Source organism: Rutilus rutilus, assembly GCF_951802725.1.
Source record: "Rutilus rutilus genome assembly, chromosome: 25".
Classification (NCBI taxonomy): Eukaryota; Metazoa; Chordata; class Actinopteri; order Cypriniformes; family Leuciscidae; genus Rutilus; species Rutilus rutilus.
In genome coordinates, this window is record NC_140229.1 from 16,523,604 (window position 1) to 16,549,010 (window position 25,407).

Here is a 25,407-nt window from a genome sequence, read left to right on the forward strand (position 1 = left end):
TTTTAAATATAAGAACAGTGACCTAAGACATCCGAGTAGGCTAATACTGGAAATTGAACCCTGCCTTATTATAGGTTAGCGCGTCAAGAGTTTTTCAGAAAGCTTGAACAGACTGAAATATCAACTTTAAGCGGTTGCTATTAGTTCAGAGATGTTTTAAATGAAAAGTTATGGAGTTTTACAAGAGTTCAAATCATTTTCGAAGGGTTTTGGGACTGAATAAAGAGTATAAAGAAGCAGAATTCCAGGGGGGCGATTCCATAGAGCTTCGTGGAGGTCTAGAAATGCATCGAACCAAGAGCCAAGTTGCTGTATTGATAATTATTCATTTGTTTATTTATTTGATTTATGGAGGGTTTTTTGGGGGAGGAATTACCCCTTTTTGTCTGGCCTTTTTGGAGGGACTAGGCTGGAGGATAATGGGTAATGCGATCTTCACAATCTGACTTTACGTTGTTGTTATTTTATTTAATTTTGTATTTATTTGTGTCATAAGTTATAGTGGACTGCATTAAACAGAACGAAGTACATTGTAACAGGAAACCATTTGGTAACCAGACATACATGAATTCAATTGTAGAGTAAATCTGTCAATGTCTATTATATGGATGAACATCTTGGGAAAATATATATATATAAATATACATATATATATTGCAAAAAAATGACAGTTATGATGACCTGTGTTTATTGTTCCAAGTTAGAAATTAAAATGTGTGTGTGTGTTTGAAAACAATGACAACATAAAAAATAAATATATAATAAAAGTGGGTCTGTGTTGATTTTTTTTTTAAATAAAATGTTTGATGTATCAAAGATATTATTTCTTAATTGTATATTAAGATTATTTTTAAGAGCTAGAACATAAGCTGTGTTTTTGTAATAAAGTATAAAACAAGGCCAGCTCCTGCATTTGGAGAGGATGTATTCACTATACCTATTATTTGTCGTCCCTCATGATCACACAGTGCTCAACAGATTTATAAAGAGAAACTGGAGTGGAGAAAAAGTGAATAAGCACAGCAGAGCTGTACCTCCACAGAATGAATCCTGAGGTAAAATGTTTATACTGCAGTAAAAATGCAAGCCAAGTAACTATTCACTATATATCACCCTCATAGAATTTAATGAAAATATTTCTACGTACAAGAAAAGCAGCTACGATTTGGAGACAAAGACTAACACTAACAAAAAAGTGTTCAGTGTGGACACGGTACAACTAATACCATAGTTGTATTGGTATGCTTCATGGTGGAAGTAAAGTACTAAACTATGCAAATATCTTTTAACATGAATATTTATTATGAATAACAGTATTCATTTTATGTATGATACTACTGTTATAAAACAGTTCAAGTTAACAAAGAGCCTTAAAGGAATAGTTCACTTAAAAATGAAAATTCTGTCATCATTTAGGGCTCACCCTCAAGTTTTAAACCTGTATGAATTTCTTTCTTCTGCTGAACACAAAGGAAAGATATTTTGGGGTCCATCAACTGTTTGGTTATCGACATTCTTCAAAATATCTTCCTTTGTGTTCAGCAGAAGAAATAAATTAATCAACAGGAAATGATGACAGAATTTTCATTTTTAAGTGAACTATTCCTTTAACTTGCATTTAGGACACAACGCATTGACACTAATTTTGTATTTTTTGTTAAATTATCATTTAGTAAAACTAAAAAGTAGTATCAGAAAGTTAAAATTATGAGATAAAAAGTCGAAATTAAGAAAAAAGGTTGTGACACAAATGCTGAATTCAGAACAGAATAATAAGCTACTACGACTCTGCCAAGAGTATGAGTGCAAGTCAAAACGGAGATAAAACTCGAAATTTTTATCAAATTCATAATTACATAAAAATCTAAATAGTTGTTAAAGATGACTTAATCCCGATTATTATTATTATTTTTTGTATTATTATTTTTTCTGTCATAATTAGGGTGAATACTGGTAAAGTGGGGACAATGGGTAAAGTGGGACAGTTAAGCTTCTTAATTTCTATCTTTACATGTAAATTATTCCATTACTAAAAATCAACACTGAGCTCATCATAAGCAAGTATGTGGTAAAAAAAATATAGATTCTGTGGCTATGACATCACTTCCGGGGGTGTGGCACACCATATTCAACAACCTTACAGTGAACCGTGATGGTAAAGTAAAATGACATAGCATTCTGAGGTGAATAATGTTAAGATTATAAAAATTAAAACACTCATGGATCATTTGTAATTGTTATATATTTTATTATAGGATGTAATGGTGAATCAGAATTTGTCAAAATCACATTCATATGAATCTTTTTTTGTTGTTTTTGTATGTGATTTTGACACTGTCCCAGTTTGCCCAAAGTCATTTAAGTCATTCTAATGGGGGAATTGAGTTCCCTTTTTGTATGTCCCTCATAAATTTAGTTAGCTAGCTAGATATTTCAACAAAATTTGAAAACTGTTTTTAAAAAACAATGCCAATTCCAAAAAAAAAAGAAAGATGGATGATACAAGCTTGGATGGCTGGGACATTTGCAATATTTGCAAAAAACTTTTCAACAAAAAGAAATGAATCTTAGCCTGTGTGGAATAAAATTAGCCTATAAGAAGAAATGTTTATGAAGATTTCTATTTTTTAAATTGATATGAAATAAACTAAACCCAATACAAAATATTGTGGACAGGCGAGGGAGGTAGGGGTGGAAAGAATCTGCTGTACCTGCACCCCTCCTTAAAAAAAGTGATTTTTATTATTTTTGTTGTTGTTGTTTATATTGTTATTGTGTATTTAATTCATTGGGCCTACATTTGAATAACAATTTAATGTGTTTGAAGTGTCCCAGTTTGCCAATAAAGGTGTCCCAGTTTGACAGTAGCACCTGGAAAAATGTGGTTTGGGGTCCATGTGTGTTTGAGGAAGAGTCATCCATCCTGTGTTTAATGTTTCTTTCTTTTTTATTCTGTATAGTAGAGTAGAGCACTTAAGCTATTTAGAATTGTATCATATGAGGGGCTAAGACATTTGGATCATAATAAAACATTATGCAGAAGGTAAATTATAAGAAAGTGTCCCACTTTACCAGTATTCACCCTATATCTTTATCTCCGTTTTAAAATTGCCCAATCATAATGAATCATCGAGCGTCTCCGAGAACAGAACAGCTGTTTGTTTCTGTTTTGAATATATCCGTTAACGGCACGTTTGGGCACGATCAGTCGTAGATCAAATTACATTCATTTAATCGGCCTTACAGTCGTCCCCGGTTTAGATTTAATGACCCACTGATACACAAAAGATGGTTATTTTTCGCCACCTACTGACGTAAATATATAACCTGCAATACTGAAAAATCCCCACCATTTGCACAGAGACAGCCGTTTATTATCGTAAAATAACCTCTTGAGGGTGATACAAAACCTTATGACCCTGTCAGGGTTCCTTGTGCGATAATGACTACATTATCCTGTACCAAGGTATTATAATCTCATACCACTATAAAAGGGTGTCAGGGTTATGAAGTCAGCCTAAACAGTCAGCCTGAAATTATTAATAATTAATAAAATAATAAATTGATCAAATTATTTGAGAATTTTCTCAACGTTTAACACGTTGTCCACAAATGTGTCCAACTGTGATTCACTTACTCACCGTATATTTTGAGCAGGGAGTGCACTGAGTGCATGAGAGACATCACACGCCCACATGTGTCAGGTGGACACTGAACAGACCGCACGAGCACGAGGGACAACGGCTCCGCGCGTGTTGATGTTGTAATCAACATAAAAGACGCGCAAAACAAACGGTAGAATGCAAGAAATAATTTAAACGATGCATACAGAATTATTCACAGACTTTCAGGGTTATTTTTTTTACTTAAAAAAAAAAAATTGAAATGTATTAGTCATGTATCGCATTAGTAAAAAGCCCTCATTCGCCTCTACAACGGTTATTACGGTTGGGGGAAGTGCAAATTCCGTATTGACGTCCACACAGTTAAAGAGGGAAGCTCTGCTACAACGTGACAAAGGAGAGCCGAATAATTAAGGCCCCGCCCATATGTCCAATAGCAGCGCGAATTTCAAGTTGATGGGCGGGGTTTATGCACGGTAGGCGGAGTTATGGCAGTCTAGTAGCCAATGAAAGATTGTTTAGAGAGTTGCTGGTAACACGTGAAATTTGTTCCCAAAACAAGAATGATAGTGGTGTCCGCACACGGGTTGTTAATATATCCGTCAAGAAGAGAGTTACTGTGCTGAACTACTGTGTTGCACTGGCGTCATTCGGATACAAGCTCTGAAAAGCAGCTTAAACTTCAATTCGGATGAACAGAAATACGTTAACAAGGTAAGAAAAGCTACGTGTTGTCATAATATTTTGCTTATTGTGTTGATAGTCTTGGACGTGTATAAGTGTCAGTTTAATCTATATTTGATAAAGAAAAACGTTTAACCCTTAAACATTTAATAGGCCTATTACTGACATTTTCTGATGGCACTGCGAATCTCTGATCATTGGTAAAAAAAAAAAATATATAAAAAAAAATTATATATATATATATATGTATGTATGTATGGTTATTTTGGAATGCTCTTGGGATTACCATTGTATATAAGGTCATTTGACTTCATTATTTTTCAGCATATTTTAATAACTAACTTGATTGTCTGTTTCGAATATGTAGTAGGCTATAGGCCATGTATGGTTTTAATGTGCTTGACTGTATCAAAATATTTCTCATTTCCAACCAGTGTTTATATGATGTCAGGTAATTCCACAGGTCTACAGGTAGAGGACTCACATTCACAATAAGCGCATATATTTAAATCTGTTAAGGAAAGATAAGGAGTCTCGAAAAGATAACTCTGATAACTTTAAATATTGTATTTACAACTACTCCACCCATATAATAAAGTTCTATTTATAGCGCCGTTCCAAAAAGGTTAGGCTACTTCATTATGCATGATTGTCAGGGTAAGGAAAAACTGGTGAGAACAGAAAACCAATACGTAAAGATGGGGAAACTACTATTTCAGTTTTCATGCTGACACAACTCAGACACATGCATCTTCCCACACATCCTGTGTTTTTAGGTCACACTCTTTTATCTTTTTTATACCATACAGAAGTGAATGTGTTATATAATTGTTTAGCTAATAGTGATTTTAATCATTATTTACAACAATATGTTTCCATGGTATATTTTAAATCATTTTTGTTTTTTTATTATAGCCTTTAAACAAATCCTAACACTTTAATTTAGACTTATAAATGATAATCAGTGAGAAAATCGCTATTTAATATTAATTAGAAACATATGAAATCAAATGTATTAAATATGTATGTATTTATTTACAAATTAAAATGAATTTTAAACTGAAAACCTCATACATTTAAATTTAGGATACACAGAGTTGGAAATAAAACAGTTTCTGCATGATCCAGAGAAAGAAAAGAGAGCTATATAAACACTTTTTAGGTTAAGGTTAATATATATATGAACATAAATATGCATTTAACCCCTTTCCACGCAACTGAAGCCACAAGTCTGCTCCTACTTCATTTCAAATCTGAGGATCTGTTATCTGTAAAGCTAGGATTCTTATTAAACATTTTCTAAGACCATGTCATGTGTGTTTTTAGAGAAGGCTAATAAAAAAATGATTGCTCCCTTGCAGTCTGTTGTTTATGGTGTGGAAAACTTTCCCATTCATGTTTCTATTGTTCTCACTCGACAAACCTTTCACACCTATGCCGGGTATGAGACTTAATCTTTATTATTCTTTTGTTTTTTTTCAGAGGCTATTAGCCTTTATTCTGGCATTATGGCTTTCCCATCCACATCGCTTTGATCCCAATATACATTTATCCACCTGTTATAAATAGTCTTTCTAGAAAACATTCTTATGAACTTGCGTGAAATTCTTTTGACAGAACACACATGTGCAATATAGGCTACTATGTATATGTACAGTACATGTAAGAAGAAGTTAAAGTTCAGTAAAGTAAATATTTCAATGCTGAAGACCTTGTTTTTATTCACTGTTCTCTGTGTTCTTCTTGAAATCAAAGTTGAAATTCATATCTCTTAGTGTTCCGTTAATGCTTATTCTGTTTTTATTGTTTCCCACCAGATGGTTTACAACTTTATGATCTATTATGTGGATACATCCAGGACTAGGGCAGCAGATATTTAGGATAACCTAGGAGTTCACATGCCCTGCTTTGTCAGAAATTCCTTACAGATGCACAAAACAGATGTTATAGATATAATTATTCTGCTTCATTATGAGTAATGACAACTTCCAAACACCTGTGAGCTGTACCACTAGTACAGGGACGGGAAGAACACATAAGGATGAAAGGGAAACCCACAGTAATGCTTCTCCCGGAAAGACTGACAGCCAGTCCGTCCGCCCCGGACTGGACATCCTAACAGTACCTCAGCTAACACACTCGGACGACACTGATGCCCATTCCAGCGGGAATGACTCGACCGAGAGGGAGAGCGAAGGTCACATGGGGCGAGAAACATCCACCTGCAGCTCTCACAATGGCAAGGGTTCAACCACTGAGACTACAGAAAGCAAGAGGTATGTGATATTTAAGTCCAATGATCAATTTATTCAAAATGACTTGTATATGGTAGGGAGATGGTTAAAGGAATATTTTAAGTTGAAAATTGATGAAGTAAATGCTGGCTTTTGAACTTTCTATTCATCAAAGAAGTTTCCACAAAACATTAAGCAGCACAATTGTTTTCTGCATTGATAATAATAAGAAATGTTTCTTGAGCAGCAAATCAGCATATTCGAGTGATTTCTAAAGGATCATGTGACACTGAAGACTGGAGTAATGATGCTGAAAATTCAGCTTTGCCATTTAGAAAACAGTTATTTTAAAATGTAATTAGATTCCACAATATTACTGTTTTTACTGTATTTTTGAACAAATAAATGTCTACCGCAAACATTTGAACAGTGGGTGTACGTATATACCGATAAAATAGCTTGAATGCCTTTGCAAAGTCACTTTATATAACTGACATTTATTTATTGAAGAGGAATAACCCCTTGAGATGAGCCATCTCGTTTTCGAGGGGGTCCTCGAGTCCAGGTACAAAAATTGACATTGACCTTACAGCGGCAGTCAAATAAAACAAAAAACACATATACACAAATGAAACAGAAAACACAATATGATAATGGTAAGTGCAGAAATATATAATACATAACGCCTCGGTTACGACTGTAACCTCGGTTCCCTGAAGAGGGAACGAGCGTTGCGTCGAGAATGACGCTATGGGGAACGCTTTGCGTGATGACGTCTTGAAGCACATGTAAAATCAGTCCAATGGTGTAGCGGGACGTCAGAGGCGGGTGACGTCACGTACCAGGAAGCTATAAAAGCCGGCCCGAAACAGAAAACGAAAGCTTCGTAAAAGTCTGAAGTCGAGCTGACAGGCATGAAGGAGATATGGCAAGGCGACGCAACGCTCGTTCCCTCTTCAGGGAACCGAGGTTACAGTCGTAACCGAGGCGTTCCCTTTCAAGGGAACTCCCGTTGCGTCGAGAATGACGCTATGGGGAACGTCTATACCAACGCCTCCATAGCTACGAATGTCTGTCCTGTGTGTAATCTAATAGAGCAGCACTAGGATGACAAAACATGAGACCCTGGAGCAGAGTCTAGATCCAAAGAGTAAAACCTGACGAAAGTGTGCGGTGAGGACCAGCCTGCCGCATCACAGACATCCTGTAGAGAAACTCCTGAAATAAGGGCCTTAGAGGCCGCCATACTCCTTGTAGAGTGCGACCGGACAGCCAAAGGAGAAGGCTGCCCAGCCGCCTCATAAGCAAGTGAGATAGCCTCGACCACCCACTTGCTCATTCTTTGCTTAGACACCGGCCCTCCCTTGTTAGGGGAGCCAAAGCAAACAAATAACTGATCACTTCTGCGCCACAGGGCAGCTCTGTGGACGTAGGCGTCTAACGCCCGAACTGGGCAAAGCAAATTATTAGCCTCCTGGTCCGCATTCTGGAAGGGAGGAGGACAGAAGGCCTGCAGAATAATAGGTCTGGCCACATTAGTGGGGACCTTGGGGACATAACCCGGTCTGGGATGGAGAAAAGCTTTCACCATACCCGGAGCAAACTCTAAGCAGGACGGAGCAACCGACAATGCTTGAATATCCCCAATTCTCTTAAGAGAAGAAATGGCAAGAAGGAAAATAGCTTTCAAAGTCAGAAACTTTTCCGAAACCTCCTCAATGGGCTCAAAGGGGGCCAGGGACAGGCCTTGTAGAGCAATGGACAAGTCCCATGGCGGCACCCTAGAGCGGACTGCAGGCCTCAGCCTCCAAGTGCCACGAAGGAAACGAGATACCAAAGGGTCCTTCCCCACAGACATTCCACCCAAAGGAATGTGGTAAGCACCTATGGCCGCCACATAGACCTTTAAAGTGGACGGGGTCAGACCTGCAGTGAACCGGTCCTGCAGGAACTCCAGCACTGTACCAATTGGGCAGTGGACTGGGTCCAACCGACGGTCACTACACCAAGAAGTGAATACTCTCCACTTCAGGGCATAAAGTTTCCTCGTGGAGGGAGCTCTGGACTGTAGAATGGTCTCAACAACCTCAGTTGAGAGACCTGACTCTATGAGCTGGGCCCCCTCAGAGGCCAAGCCCACAGGTTCCACAGTTCTGGGCGGGGGTGAAATATTGAGCCCCCTGCCTGGGACAGAAGGTCTCTCCTGACGGGTAACTCCAGAGGATGCCCGTCGAGGAGGGAGACCAGATCGGGAAACCATACTCTGCCCGGCCAACGCGGGGCTATTAGAAGCAGGCAAACCCGGTCCCTGCGAACTCTCTCCAGAACTCCCGGGAGCAGAGCAACTGGGGGAAAGGCGTACAGACGTAGCCTCGGCCACGTCTGTACCATAGCATCCAGTCCCAGAGGAGCTGGATGCGTGAGGGAGAACCAGAGTGGACAGTGAGACGTCTCTCGAGACGCAAACAGATCCACTTGTGCTTGGCCAAACTCCCTCCATATCAGCTCCACCACCTCGGGGTGGAGCCTCCATTCCCCGGGCCTCGGCCCCTGCCTCGACAGAGTGTCTGCTCCTATATTCTGTACCCCGGGGATGTAAGCTGCCCTGAGTGACAGTAACTTCCCCTGGGACCACAAGAGGATATGGCGTGCCAAGTTGGATAACGGGCGCGAGCGCAAACCCCCTTGATGGTTGATATAGGCGACTACCGACGTGTTGTCCGTATGTACTAGCACATGGTGTCCCCTGAGATCTGTGATAAAGCTCCTCAGAGCCCGGAAGACAGCTAACATCTCTAGGCGATTGATATGCCAGGAACGATGATGGTCTTCCCACAGACCTTGAGCTGAGCGACCCTCCAGGATCGCTCCCCAACCCGTGAGGGAAGCATCCGTCGTTAGCAGTTTGCGACGACAAGGAGCTCCCAACACTGGGCCCTGGGACAGGAACCAAGGTTTCTTCCACATAACCAGGGCACGTAAGCATCGCCGCGTGACCCTGATTGTGCGAAATGGGTTGCCCCTCGGGGAAAACCCCCTGGTCCTGAGCCACCACTGCAGGGGCCTCATGTGTAGCAGTCCAAAAGGTATCACGTTGGAAGCTGCTGCCATGAGACCCAACAGTCTCTGGAACTGTTTGACAGTGAGTAGCTGGCCTAGCTTTACACTTTTCACAGCTGCAAGGATGGACTCTATACGTGGCGGTGACAGGCGCGCCTGCATCGACACTGAGTCCCAAACCACGCCTAGGAAAGTGGTTCTCTGGAGTGGAGAAAGCACACTCTTTTTGGCGTTCAGCCGTAACCCCAGCTCTTTCATGTGGGCGAGAACAACATCTCGATGTTGAACCGCCAACTGATGCGACTGAGCTAAAATCAACCAATCGTCGATGTAGTTCATGATGCGAATCCCCTGAAGGCGCAGAGGCGCCAGAGCTGCATCCATACATTTCGTGAAAGTGCGGGGTGATAAAGCTAGGCCGAATGGAAGAACACGATATTGGTATGCTTTGCCCCCGAAAGCAAACCTCAGGAACTTCCAATGACACGGACGGATGGAAATATGGAAATATGCGTCCTTGAGATCTATCGTGACAAACCAGTCCTCGGACCTGATCTGTGGCACGATCTGTCTCAATGTCAACATTTTGAACTTGAGCTGCATGACTGACTCGTTCAGAACTCGAAGATCCAAAATGGGACGCAATCCCCCGTCCTTTTTTGGAACTATGAAGTACCGGCTGTAAAACCCGGTTTCCCTGTCGGAGGGAGGTACATATTCTATGGCCCCTTTCTCTAACAGAGTGTTTACTTCCTGTTCCATAACCAGAACCTGCTCGGGGCCCACCACTGTGGGTAGGACCCCCATAAACCGAGGTGGGCGTTTCTTGAATTGTATCTGATACCCTTTTTCTACGGTCTGCAGGACCCAACGAGAAACATTTGACAGTAGCTTCCACGCTGTCAAAGATTCTACTAGAGGTACCAGCCTCTCGAGACTGGTTTCTGGATTTTGTTGTTGTTGAGCAGTCAATTCGACGCCCTGTAACGGCGCACCGGCAGGGAGCGACCGAACAGACTGCTCTAACACCCTCCTCGGAGGGGGCGGGCATCCCGAGGCCACTACGTTTCCGGGTGGTCCTTGAGATATGTGCTCGCCGGAGACCGCTGCGCCCTGTAACACCGATGGCGGCAGGGTTGGCAGAACGGTCCCCTGAGGGTACCGAAGAGAGACGGGCACCGTAAAAAGAGGTGTTAACCGCTCTGCTTCGGGGGGGACTACCCTCATTAATCCTGAGCCCTCGGACGTCAGGATTTTTTCCCAGCAGCCTTCTTGGCGGTAATAACGGTCCGCAGATCCGTTCTACCCCTCGAAGACTGCTGGGTTTGAGCGCGCCCTCCGTGTCCCCGAGATTTTTGTGGGGGAGCACGGGAGGACACGCTCTGCTTCTGAGTGGCACGATGCTCAGCACCCTTTTTAGAGGAGTGAGGCTGCTCCCGCTCAGCAGCCTCATAGAAAGAACGGCGGGGAAGAAGCTTTTGAAGAGCAGATGCTTGTTTAGCGGCTTCTTGTGATTTTGCAACCGCAATATTTACTGCATCCCCAAATAACCCGGCAGTGGAAACCGGAGCGTCTAACAGAACATGCTTTTCTTTGTCCTTAATATCGCTCAGGTTGAGCCACAGATGCCTCTCAGTAGCCACCAGGGCTGCCATAGACCGCCCGATAGATTTAGCGGTCTCCTTGGTGGCTCTGAGAGAAACATCCGTGGCTCTGCGCAGTTCAGCCACAGTGTCGGGACCGATTCCCCCGCCCTCCTCTAAATCCCCCAATAATTCTGCCTGATAGGCTTGTAAAATAGACATCGTATGCAGACACGCTGCAGCTTGACCAGCGGCTGCATACGACTTATTAATCAGGGAAGATGTCAACTTTACTGGCTTTGAGGGAAGTGTAGGAGCCTTCAGGGAAGATGCCGTTGCTGGAGAGAGATAGCCCGCGAGCGTCTCTTCCACCTTCGGCATCTCCCCATAACCATGCTCTTTATATTGTGAAATAGTGGAATATAGAGAGGTGTGTGGTGTGTAAACTCTGTAAGAGACTGGTCTCCCCCACGATCTCGACACCTCGGTGTGGAGATCGGGGAAAAACGGCAGGCTCCTACGCTGGGGCTGAGCACGAGATGGCAGGAAGCGTTCGTCGAGTTTGCTTTTTGAACGAACGTCCTGCCTATCCTCTGGCCACTCAATAGACAATCTGTCAACTGCTCTCGTGATCACATCGAGCAGTTCCTCAAAAGCATGAGACTGAGGTGGCGAATCCTCAGACTCAGCATCAATACTTACAACATCCAACTCCTCAGAGCTGGATAGTTGCAGTATTGGTGCCTCTATCGGGGGGGAAGAAACCGCAGCGCGTGGTTCCACACCCTGATGAGAGGCACTGGATCTGTCAGTAAGAGGCTGAGATAAGGCAGAGCCCGTCTCAACATCCACTGACAGATCCATTTGCGAACCCCAGGTCTGAGATCGCCGCCGAGCCTCAGCCGCGGCGGGACCCGAGCCCTGGGGAACGTGGTCGGGATTGAACCGAGCCAACCGGGATCGGAGCGTCCGCAATGGAAGCGCACAGCAATGCACACAGTCACCACCCTCGAGTGCTGACTGGGCATGCTCCTCTCCCAAACAAACAACACAAAGAGTGTGTGTGTCACCTCCCGTTAAATAACGCGGGCAGGGATGGACACACACTCGATACTGCTGCTTGCTCGCCATATCTGAATAAATATATATATATATAGACAGACAACACCAAATAACAAGGACAGATTCAACACAGAGCGCGACTGAAGACTCAGAAAGCTTTCGTTTTCTGTTTCGGGCCGGCTTTTATAGCTTCCTGGTACGTGACGTCACCCGCCTCTGACGTCCCGCTACACCATTGGACTGATTTTACATGTGCTTCAAGACGTCATCACGCAAAGCGTTCCCCATAGCGTCATTCTCGACGCAACGGGAGTTCCCTTGAAAGGGAACTCATACAAACAAGACATTCACTCATACAAGACTCTCTAAAGGTTGCTCACTCATCGCTCAACAGAGTAGACACATGTAATATATATATGTACCGAACACACATCTAGACAACAGTAAACACGTATACACACATAAATGTAAAGGATTGATGCACCATGCTTAAAATAGGTTCCATTTAATCAATTTTAATCAATTATATGTGTCTTAGCTAAATGTACAAGTGTAAACCTGTGTTACTTCTCTTTGAACCACTTTAGTCAGCAAAGAAATAAAAACTGTGGGGAGGAGGATTCATATATAAATAGCTCACACATTCAGTTTAATAAGCTAATTGCAGCATTTAGGTTTGTCTTGGTACAATTTGTTCCCAATCCCAGAAAAGGGAGGCACAAGGATGCTACGCTCAGGGCAGAATATATCATTTTTAGTAACAGACTGGTTTTAAAAATACTGGCTAATTTCCCTCATTAAAAATGTCTCTCCTCAGCTCAAATGGAAACAGTCCCTCCCCTCCTAGCAGCTCGATGTCGTTCAGTCTTTTGAGTGGCAGCTCGGAGCAGGATCAGCCGACCTCCCTATCAGCCAGCGGTGACCAGGCGGCCCGGCTGCAGACCCAGAGAGAGCTGCTGAAGGCCCTGCGCGAGCTAAAGGTCCGCATGCCGGCGGAACGGCACAGGAAGGGCCGATCTAGCACCCTAGCCTCCCTGCAGTATGCGCTTAGCTGTGTCAAGCAAGTGAGAGGTGAGTAAGAAAACAAAAACTTAAATTGCATTTCCTTGTTCTGGAATGTGTGCCAATGAAAGCGTGTGTTGTGACCTTCTGTAGCTAATCAAGAGTACTACCATCAGTGGAGTGTGGAAGAGAGCCATGGTTGTTGTTTGGACCTGTCGTCGTTTACTATCGAAGAGCTAGACAACATCACATCAGAGTACACCCTTCAAAACACGGTATGACTAGACAGGTTACCTCGTACACATCAGGCTGTGACCCTTTAGAAGAATCTAATGAACTTCTTTTATTTTTTCTCTATTCCATCCTAGGACACGTTCTCTGTGGCGGTGTCGTTCCTCTCTGGTAAAGTTGTGTACATCACATCCCAGGCGGCCTCTCTGCTGCGCTGTAAACCCGAGAGGCTTCAGGGGGCTCTGTTTTCGGAGCTGCTCGCGCCTCAGGACGTCAGCACCTTTTACAGCAGCACCGCTCCCAGCCGCCTGCCGGCGTGGTCCTCCTGCGCAGGCACCAGTATGTCAAAGTTTTTTGACTGTGCGAATATAGTGACAAAGCAGAGTGCAAAGAAACTTTTGTAAATCAGTTACAGACAGTGCTTCATTTGTAAACTAATAATTAAGACCAACACTTACCTTACATCTTCAGATTTCCCCGAACGTACAATGACGTCACTAAACGGTGGTAGCACAACTAAATAAGAGCATCGTTCACAAGTTTCTGCATGGCCCTAACTACAGCCTATTTTATTATTCTGTCACGTATTTAGCTACGTTGAGACCAAATGTCATTCAGTTGATCAGTGATATTCTCTCTCACCAACAAAGTTGTCGCCTCTTTGATTTCTGACTAATCTAACGCCCGTTGTTCGTGTCTCCCGCTATGCTGATTAGTATTAGTAGAATTGTCCAGGGGTGCAGTTCCATCTTCTCGTTATCTCTTTTGATCAGAAACACCATCAGCTTTACTCCCGGATATGAAAAATGAATATATGCTTCACTGTCTTTTTGACATTTTAGCGATATTATCTTATTTTTAATTGAACTCTGTCTCACACATCGTTTAAATCGTTTTTTTTGTTTTTTTTTATCCCGAAATGCAAAAATCCAAAATCAGACATTTTCCGGAACAGGATTCGGCAGGATCTGACTCAAATTAAGCACTGGTTACACAGTTGTATTCGCTATGCACATGTTTTTGTCCCATTCAGCCAATACTGTTAATATTGGCACACTTAAAAAAAAAATGTAAGGGTGTGCATTTTTGAGTCATGCGCTGCGTCCGAATATGCGTACTTCCATACTATACAGTGGGTAAAAAACAGTGTGTGAGCCGAGTAGTATGTCTGAATCCAAAGTATTCATAAAACAGTATTCATAAAACAGTAGGCGAAAAGTACCCAAATGACCTACTACATCCATTCATACTAAATGCAATTGGTAACAGAAAATAATTACAGGTCTCCACAAATACTCCACCCCCACCCTTCCTCTTCCAACCAGGTATTCCTGCCCTGATGCGGGCAAACATCGCTAGTCCAGGATGCTGACCAGAGTTATTATAATTAACTAAAACTAAAACCATAAAAACATTTGCGTTACCTAAAATAAAATAAACGTTAACTGAAATAAAGTATTAAAATGATTTTATATCATCTAGTTGCCTAGGCAACATTTGTTATATTCATTTAGTTTAACTTGAAGTACTAAAATATCTCAAACTAAAACTGATATAAAAAACAATAAAAATGTAAAAATATATATAAAAAAAACTAATAAAAATGACAAAAACGACAAAATTACTAAAAATGTATATATATAAAAAAAGATTCACAATATTAAAAACTATCAGCATATCAAAGATACTAAAACAACACTGCTGTTGACACAAACAGATGGCAGTAGCTCAGAAATTAAGTGTACCTTTTAAGCATCAATAATTTTAAACAGCATGTTCTGATTGGCTGTAATTTTGTTATGCTGGGAAAAATGAGTATTTATTAAAGCTCCATTTTCGTACAGCCTCACAGGTGGACTGTGCCGAGGAAAAGTCAATGTTTTGTCGGATCAGCAGAGGTAGGGACAGTGACGGTAATGAAGTGAAGTATTACCCCTTCCGTCTCACGCCATATCAGCTAACCCTGAGGGACTCCGACACATCCCAACCTGAGCCCTGCTGCCTCCTCATCGCTGAGAGAGTTCACTCTGGCTACGAGGGTAAGACACTGTCAATGTCAAATACACTACCATTCAGAAGTTTGGGGTCAGTAAGGTTTAAAAAATGTTAAGGAAATTAATGCTTTTATTCAGCAAGGACAAGTAAAGACATTTATAATGCTAAAAGATTTCTATTTCAAATACATGCTGGTCTTTTGAACTTCCTATTCATCAAAGAAACCTGAAAAAATGTATCATGGTTTTTTACAAAAATATTAAGCAGCACAACGGTTATCAACATTGATAATAATAAGAAATGTGTTGATTTCTGAAAGATCATGTGACACTGAAGACTGGAGTAATGATGCTGAAAATTCAGCTTTACCATCACAGGAATAAACTACATTTTAATATATTCAAATATAAATTGTAATAATGTTTCACAATTTACTGTATTTTTTATTAAATAAATGGAGTCTTGAAATCTTACAGACTTCAAACTTTTGAATGGTAGTGTACTTACTGTATGAAACCCAATCTCACTGTTATGAAAGCATACTCTTAACATTTAAATACTACGCATGTTGACAAGAAACTGGTCTGATTCACTTACCATCTGGTAACGATAGATTATAATAGCTTTAAACATTCAAAATGTGTCTCTGTAATTACTTGTCAAATGCCCTTAATTGAAAAATCACCCTTACTGTATGTACATGTAATATTGACACACCGTGATAAAATAATCACACTCTGTTGTTTTGTGTCTGTTCTTATATTTTTCTGTTTTTCACATGACAGCACCTCGTATCCCAGCAGATAAGAGAATTTTTACCACCAGTCACACCCCAAACTGTCTCTTCCAAGAGATTGATGAAAGGTTTGCATTTTGCCTAGAGCTGTCTCCCATTTTTACCAGCCATGTCTCTTTTGAACAGTTACATAAACCTCCTCCTCTCTCATTTGCAGGGCAGTGCCGTTACTTGGTTACATGCCTCAGGACTTGGTTGGGAAACCGGTGCTTATTTACTTGCATCCGGAAGACAGACTCCTTATGGTGGCCATTCACAAGAAAAGTGAGTCGGTCATTCTAGACGCAGGCACAATTCAATGGTGAATATTTGTGCAGCGGAATTCTTTAATCTAGTTTTCGTCCTTTCTTCATCAGTTATCCAGTTTGCAGGGCAGCCATTTGACCACTCGCCCCTGCGTATGCGTGCTCAAAGTGGGGAGTACCTGACCCTCGACACCAGCTGGTCATCCTTCATCAACCCCTGGAGCAGGAAGGTGGCTTTCATAGTGGGACGCCACAAAGTTCGAACGTAAGTGGCTGCACAGTTTTCTCCTTAAATCATACAGCACTAAAGGAAAAATCAACGTCCCAGCAACCACATAGCAACGCCCTTGCAACCCCTCTGGCATGATGATAGTATGTTCTGCATGGGCATGCACTCATATGAGCTAATCTACTGTTAAGTGGTTTCACAAAGCTTGTCTACCATCACTTCCTTTCTGTAGGAGTCCATTGAACGAGGACGTGTTCACTGCCCCGGAGGGTGGGGAGGTGAGAACCATGTCCCCAGATGTGCCGCAGCTGAACGAGTTGATCCACAGGTTCCTGGTGCAGCCCATTCATGCCGGCAGCTCACAGGGGTACGGCAGCCTGGGCAGCAGCGGCTCACACGAGCACCAGCAAGGTGCCACTTCCTCCTCTGAGAGTAACGGACATGCTTCCGAGGACCAGATGAAGCCCAGGAAACCAGTGAGAATGTTTATCATTATCAATCCAGACATACACGTTACAGCATTTAACATTACATAATGAAATAAAAACAAGCATCACTACCGTTCACAAGGTTGGGGTCTGTACAATTTTTATAATTTTTTTGAAAGTAATCTTTTATGATCACCAAGGCTGATAAAAAATACAGTAAATTGTACAGTAAAAACAGTAATATTGTGAAATATTATTACAATTTAAAATTTATTTATTTCCTGTAACGCCAAAGCTGAATTTCCATTATCATTCTAATATTGTTCTAATAATCATTCTAATATGCTTATTTAGTGCTCAAGTTGTGCTGTTCAATATATTTGTGGAAACCATATACATTCTTTTCTGGATTGTTTGATTATTAGAAAGTTCAAAAGCATTCATTTGAAATAGAAAACATTTGTATCATTATAAATGTCTTTCTTTCTCTTTTTGATCAATTGAATGTGTCCTTGTTGAATAAAAGTATTCATTACTTAAAAAAAAGAAAATCTTACCGACCTCAAACCTTTGAATCGTAGTGTACATGTTTATCCCCAAAATTATTTGGACTTGTGAAATTCCCTATAATTTTCACTTGTATGAATGTTATTATATACCCTTGTATAGAATGCGCCATGTCAACCTTTTTTTCCTCATTTATTTTTTCCTAGATGACGTTTGAGCAGATTTGTAAAGACATACACATGGTAAAGGCCAGCGGACAGCAAGTCTTCATTGAATCCCGAAACCGACCGCCAGCTCTCAAACAGGGTAGCTTAGGTAAACATTACGAATATGTCAAATAATAATGACCTGACTTCATCTCTTTAGTCTGAGGTCACGACATGATTGCTGTCATATTTCAGAAGCACTGGCAAAGGCAGCAGACACAGCAGAGGCCTCTGCTAGAGAAGGTCTGGCAGGTTTAGCACTGTCAAGTCCACCTAGGAAGGAGCTGCCCACCATCTACTCATACCAGCAGATCAACTGTCTGGACAGCATCATACGGTGATTTTCTCACTTATGTTTCTGCTTGTACAAGGATTTGGGCATTTGTTTTGTGTGAATTTATTTTTATTTTATCTTATTTGAAGAGACAAAAGATGTTTTATAGGTTTATGTTTGAAGTTTGTTTATTGGATATGTAGTGGTCTCATGTTTTTCACTGTGTTGTTCAGATATCTGGAGAGCTTTAATGTTCCTGGCACAGTAAAGAGGAAGTGTGGCTCATCTTATACAACCTCTTCTACCTCTGACGATGATAAACAAAGGGAAGAAGCTGGAGCAACCGAAGGTGAGTAATGGATTGCTAAAGGGTAATGGGATATTTACCCAAAACATCCTATAAGTATTCAGAAAGTCAGGGACGGAGAGAAAGACTCATACAATCGATCACTATTGGAATTCTTCCAGTGTCAACTGATGTCTGTGAATGTTCTCTGTGTAGCTGAAGTTCACTCTTCTCTTTTGACATAGCAGAGACTCTTGTGGTGAACGAGGGTTCAAAGGTTGTCCCTGCAGCACCAGGACACCCCCTAACCCCTCTGGCTCTGCACTGTAAGGCAGAAAGCGTTATGTCTGCCACTTCCCAGTGCAGTTTCAGCAGCACCATCGTTCACGTTGGTGATAAGAAGCCACCTGAATCGGGTATGAACACTTTTTTTCCAGTCTATTCTTGTCACCGACCTATACATGGTATGTCTTATATTTCATTAAACGTCAGACTGTGCAAAAGCAAGCAATCTGTTTGATGTTCGATCTACATCCAGACATTGTTATGATGGAGGAGCCACCAACCACCCCAACACCTTCCACGTTATCTCCACCCTCTGCTGTTGCCTCTGCCATGCCTGTGAACCCTCAGCAGACCCCGTCCCCCACTGCTGCTGTTCCCGAGAAAGAAAAGGAGAAGGAGAGAAGAGGTGGAGGAAGTGCAGGAAAGGGCCTCACGAAGGCGATGTTATCCACACACACCCAGCAAGAAGAGCAAGCCTTCCTCAACCGTTTTAGAGACATCAGCCAGCTGCGGATGGTCCAACCCAGCGAGCCACCACAGCGCAGAAGCACGTCTACACCTGGGACAAAAGGTAACAGCATTGTATAGTTGTTAATAGGTTGCATTTGTCTGTCTGACTTCCTTTACTCACGCCCTTATTATTTGGCTTGTTCTGTCTAGGAGTGAATAGCTCCCAGAACTATCCTTCTGTAGATAACAGCAACAGTCGTCGGCATGGGAGAGGTGGGAAAAAACGTAAACATCAAATAGAAGACAGCATTCCGGACATTCCCTCCCTCTCTGGATCTGGCCCCTATAGAGGATCTAATCCTGCAGCAATAAGACCCGACTTCCCCTCAATCCAGCACTCTTCCACATCTTGGCAACCATCTGTGGCATCACAGACCAGTGGTGCTCCCGTGATGACCTCCGTTCCACCAGGCTACATGCCCATGTTTCCCATTTCGTCGCCTTTCTTGATGCCCCAGATGGGAATGGATCATTCCTTGCAAGCAGGAGTTCCTAGGTTCCCCATGCAAGGCTTTCCTCCAGTGATGCCACCTGTCACCTTCATGATGCCCAACTATATTTTTCCACAACTTGGTAATCCAGGACCACAGTTGAACCCAGCCAACTTGCAGCTCAGTGGGCAACTGCCTGCCCAGATGAACCCCTTGGGCCAGTTCCCTTGCTCTTTTGTTCAAATGAACCCGGGTGTACCATCGTTTAATCCTGCAGTAGGGCAGTTACATCCATTGGGCTCTCAAATGAATCCCACTATGCCTGCAGTGATTCCCCAGCAGTTCTACAACCCAAATCCCCCATTCATTTTCCCCAACTCTCCATCAATGCCAGCCGGAAATGCCAACACTACACTACATGGACAGTCTCGTTCCAGCACACCCCAGTCCACCGGGCAACAGGCTGGCGAGAGAGAAGGGACCGGATCCCCTCTTTTTCAATCCCGATGCTCCTCCCCACTCAATCTTCTACAACTTGAGGAATTGCCAAGTAACGGAACAGATGCTACGCTACAGACTCCACCCCCAGGAGTAGGCGCAACACAAGTAGGTGGGACTGTGGTGCCGAATTCCTGCAATCGCAGCAACACCAAAGATGCCAAGCCAAATAACAGCGTAAGAATTAAGAACCGTTTTAAACCCATTTGTTTTTAATTACCTTGCTTCTTGGCTAACTTTGAGTTAATTTCTTTTAGCATGAAGTCAATGAGTCAAACCAGGACTCCATGTCGACCTCCAGTGACATGCTGGACCTACTGCTGCAAGAGGACTCCCGCTCAGGAACTGGCTCTGCCGCCTCAGGCTCTGGGTCTTCAGGGTCTGGATCTGGGTCTGGGTCATTTGCCTCTGGATCAAATGGGTGTAGCACATCTGGAAGTGGCACTAGTGAGTAATTTACTCATGTATGCTTCATTCTTAAAGTTATAGATCACCCAAACTCACCAATACTCACCCTCATGTCTTTACAAACCTATATGACTTTTCTTCTGTGATGGAACAAAAATGAAGACATTTTTAAGAATTGTACTGGTTTCTTTTTTCCATGCAGTTACAATTTATTTATTTATTTTATCTCAGGGAGCAGTAATACAAGCAAGTACTTTGGAAGCATTGACTCGTCAGAGAATGATCACACTCATAAACCAGCATCTGGGGATCTGGGAGGGGAGCAGTTCATAAATTTTGTCCTACAGGACCCCATCTGGCTCCTCATGGCCAACACAGATGACAAGGTTATGATGACATACCAGATTCCCATCAAGTAAGGCCATTTTTACTAAAGTTACTTCCAAACCTGTTATATATCTTGATTAGCTGGTTCTGGTGTATTTATTTTAGGTAAAAAAAAAGGGTCCTTAAAGGGTTAGTTCACCCCAAAATTAAAATTCTGTCATTAATTACTCCACCCTCATGTCGTTCCAAACCTGTTACTACTGTAGTCACATGGACTATTTTAACTATGTCTTTACCACCTTTCTGGGCCTTGAAAGTTGCAATGACGTTGCTGTCAATGGAGGGACAGAAAGGTCTCAGATTTTATCAAAAATATCTTCATTTGTGTTCCAAAGATGAACGAAGGTCTTACGGGTTTGGAACGACATGAGGGTGAGTAATTAATGACAGAATTAAAATTTTGGGGTGAACTAACCCTTTAATTATGAGTTTCGTTACTATAATTACAAAGCAAATTTGGTGAGAATAAAATTGACTCACTGGGCAATTTCATATTTTTCTACCTTTTTCACTCCCTGACAAAGTTTTTTTTTTTACTATTAAGTGTAGCTTAAACTCTGCCAGAAGATAGAGTACATTTATTTGAATGTGTATTTGTACAGAGACAGAGACTCAGTACTGAAAGAAGACAGAGATGCCCTGAAAGCTGTTCAGAACCATCAGCCTCACTTTACTGAAGAGCAGAAGAAAGAGTTAACGCAGGTCCACCCCTGGATTCAAACGGGCTGCCTACCAAAAGCCATCAACATTACAGTGAGTAGTTCTTAACAAAAATGACGCAAAGTCTGTACCAACATTTTGCTGCTTTCTAGTGCTGGCCAGCTTCTGATGCAGTTCTCACTGCATGTATCTTTCACAAATGAGGTAATTACCCAGAATGCCTTGCAACAGGCTCATGCAACATTTTATTTCAAGATGGTGGACGAAGGAAATGTCAACTCTAAATATATAGTGTTCTGAAGTACTGAAAAACTGAAGAAGAAAAAAATAGACTTTGACCCAACATTTGTGTGGTAGTGCATTTTTCTACCTTTTAGAGTGTTAGCTTAGCAACATGCTAACATCTTTAACGTCTCTAATGTGCTTCACACTTTTCTTCACAGTCTTGCACAGGATGTGCAACTCCCCCAGATTTCTTGACTCCTCCATTCGATTTGGAATTTCATGAGATGGATCTCAGCATGGTTTTGAGAGAAGAGGCCAAACAACAAGATAAACGTATCACTGCAGAAACAGCCTTTCCCTTGAGCCCCCCTTCATCTGATTGTGAACAGATAGACAATCAGGCCAGCACGAGCACGTAGGAGTGGGCCATGGAGGAGGTGGAAGTGTCATAATCAGCGAAAGTGAAGAGGGACTGCTGACTGCTGGACAGTGATTGGTTGTGCTGCTGCCTCATAGACTTTTAGGACCAAGTTGAATTTGGACCAAGCTGAAAGTGTGAAAGATTTATGAACTTATGAATGTCAGTTCAATCAGTATATCAATCTGAACAATAGAGAAAAGAAGGGAAAGATTTCCTTTAATTTTTATAGCTTAAAAGGAATATGTTTCGAGATGTTAACCTGTTGCACGTAGTGGATGTTAGAGCATTGTTGCACTATATTCTGCTTCCAGGTTCTTATAATTATTCATGAGCCTGCCTGGACTTATCCTATGACAGGCGCTGTTTCAGAATTATTCATGACACCATGTGACCTTTTCCTATTACAGGCAGTTCTTTAAACCATGAGTTATTGAGTTTATAGAATTATGAACAGTTGTACCAGGAATTTACAAGTTTGAAATAAGACCCTTTCATAGCCCTTTTTACAGACACTGTGTATCAATTCTCAAACCGTTCTGAACGATTCCCAGGAATTATGGCACTGAAACGCAAACTATTTTGGTTGAAAAGAGGTATGATAGGCCAGAAACATTCTCTAACCAAGTTGCCAATGCATTGCAAGATAATTGTCCCGTTTTACGATATTTACCTTCAAATGTCCGTTTATATATTGCAATCTTAGACAATCAAAATACAATAACACACAAAATTAAGTTTTCTTAGCCAAAAGCATTTGCGCTCACATCACCAGTCCATCACAAACAACATTTTTTACTGGTAGTGTTAAAGATTTTTTTATTTGTTCATATTCAAACAACTGGATATGGTTTACAAAACAATGTATTTGAAGGTGCTTTTGATACTATTAAGTCCATAAAATGTAAATTAATGGATTTTGAATAGAGATGTATTTACTTCTAAAAGCCTCACGGATGAGCTTGACAATCCCTTTGTTTCACTAGATAGTCCATAGAAGCACAAGAATAGTTTATGTGTACCTTTTTTGCATCCAATGTCTTGTTCAGTTCTTCAACAAATGCAGGACTCTATTATATATATAAAAAAAAAAAATAATAATTAGAATTTTGAAGACAGCTATTTCCCTCGTTTTCTGTTTCCCTCAGATTTGTCAGCGAGGGTTTTTCAAAAGCTTTTCTGTGAAAGCAGACAGGCCCAATCAGTCTACATGCAGTACAGTTCTGTTTAAAGTTTCTGTTAAATGTGCAGGAATTGTAAATTGATTTAGTACATTTGCCAAGTCCTTGATTCAATTTTTTTTTACTCAAACATGCTTGAAAATTGTATTTTTCTACTTTTAAACTAAATAAATACATGTTATGTTTTTAGTAATCTGATTTGACCATCTGATGTTTTTATTATTATTATTATTATTATTTTTTTGGTAACATGACTGAATTGATCTTCGTAGCCACTAGAGGGCGCATTGTAACATATCTGGTAACTCTTCAAGCTTTGCTTTGAATTATCTTCACCCAAATCAAATATTTCCAAGATTTTGACTCCTCTTTCATTTTCCAAAGGAAAACTGTTTTCACAGCCCAACTGAAATATGTGTCTAAGGTGACATAAGGAGAAAGCATTCCACTTTCCCTGTCTACTTTTTAAAGCTTAAATCTGTAGTTTTCTCCAGCTCAAGAATGCAGTTCAGACTGCTCTCGTCTCCATATCTCCAGATTAGCAAAATTGACAGGTTTCTGTAAGCTCTCCTTGTTGATCTCTATGAATATTTACATAGAACTCTCTGAAAAACCTGAGATATAGAAAAGCAATGAGCTGTTTGTTGTTGACTTTGTGTGATAGAAGATTTCATGTTCAAACCATAATGAGAGAGGAGATGTCTGTAGTGGCATGATACATTCCAACAAGCTGTTTGTGTAGGATGCGGGATGGCAGTTCTGCATTGCAGTTCTGTTTCATTCATATCCACTGATTTTTAACATAATGAATTTCATGAATTACATGACATGTTAAAGAAAATGATCACCCATTAATGTCATTTGATCACCTACATGCCATTCCAAATTTGTTTTCTTTCTTCCATTAAACACATAAGAAGATATTCTGAAGAATGTTCATGCTGTTCTTTTCCTACAATGAACGAGCTGGTGAGCTGGTGAGCTGTTAAGCTAAAAAAAAGCACCCTAATGCCGGGGACGCACTTAACGACTAGCTGAAACATTCTTACAGACTGTTTCCAATGACTAGAGCAAATTTTAAACACAGACTGTTAACACAGACTGAACGCAACTGTCTCTGTCTCAGCGCGTTTGGGCATTATCAGTCGTAAATATGAAATTACATTAATACTCTGCCTTACAGTCGTTAATTGTGTCCCCGGCTTAAGTCAATACATTGTGCCATATTTGACATCAATAACACTAAACATCATTGACTCTTAAATTTTGTAAGTGAATTATGGCTGTGAAATTTGAAAGCGGTTGCAACATACAGTAGCCTATATATCGTCGCTGTCCGATGAAAACCGCGTATGTCCATTTTGCCGATTTTGAGATTTTTCGAGGGATAGAATGTCCAGGTTCATTTCCATATACAGTATGCTTCACATATCTAAATGACCAATGAAAAGTTGTGAAATCATGTCATCTGATTTCCACGTATATCCATTTGGTGTCAAAGCTGTCAATCACGCCGCGTATATCCCGCTCTGTGGAGGCATCTCGCCGGTCTAAGCGTCTCTGGAAGCTCCGCATTGGATAGCCGAATAATTCTGTGAGGTAAAGTATCAGCAAACGTTTGTTTTTGACAACTGTTCAAGTTCATTATATATTCGCAATATATTCACAACTGTTATTTACCGGTAAATGGTCTAGACGAAGTAATTGTCACTGTTTATTGTGGAGATGTTAACGCACGGGTCTGTTAACTTAAGCAATACTATAGTCTAATATTTTTCTGACTAATAAATTACTGACACAGTAAAGGGTAGATTTAAATAAAGAATAACGAATTTTAAATAAAGAAAAACATAATTTAAATAAAGAAAAAAACGAAATTTAAAAAAAAGAAAAAATGAAATTTAGCCTAATAAAGAAAAAACGAAATTTAAATAAATAAAAATGACATTTAAATAAAGA

At 41.1% G+C, this 25,407-nt stretch overlaps 1 protein-coding gene across 3 annotated transcripts; it reads left to right on the forward strand.

Moving 5' to 3' along the window:
* Window positions 1–4,202: 4,202 nt before the first annotated feature.
* Window positions 4,203–23,646, forward strand: per1a (period circadian clock 1a). Of its 3 annotated transcripts, none has more exons than XM_084401187.1 (20): window positions 4,203–4,337; window positions 6,125–6,583; window positions 13,064–13,317; window positions 13,402–13,523; window positions 13,617–13,818; window positions 15,324–15,518; window positions 16,260–16,338; window positions 16,428–16,534; window positions 16,627–16,780; window positions 16,977–17,220; window positions 17,886–17,994; window positions 18,081–18,222; window positions 18,393–18,508; window positions 18,691–18,861; window positions 18,984–19,301; window positions 19,391–20,346; window positions 20,427–20,616; window positions 20,809–20,992; window positions 21,567–21,717; window positions 22,068–23,646. In XM_084401187.1, the coding sequence occupies exons 2-20, from the start codon at window positions 6,279–6,281 to the stop codon at window positions 22,266–22,268; spliced, it is 4,200 nt and encodes a 1,399-aa protein (XP_084257313.1). In that variant the 5' UTR covers window positions 4,203–4,337; window positions 6,125–6,278; the 3' UTR covers window positions 22,269–23,646. The 3 variants fall into 3 exon arrangements, with proteins under 3 accessions (XP_084257313.1, XP_084257314.1, XP_084257315.1); XM_084401188.1 differs by having other exon boundaries at window positions 18,694–18,861; XM_084401189.1 differs by having other exon boundaries at window positions 18,084–18,222.
* The last annotated feature ends 1,761 nt before the right edge of the window (window positions 23,647–25,407 follow it).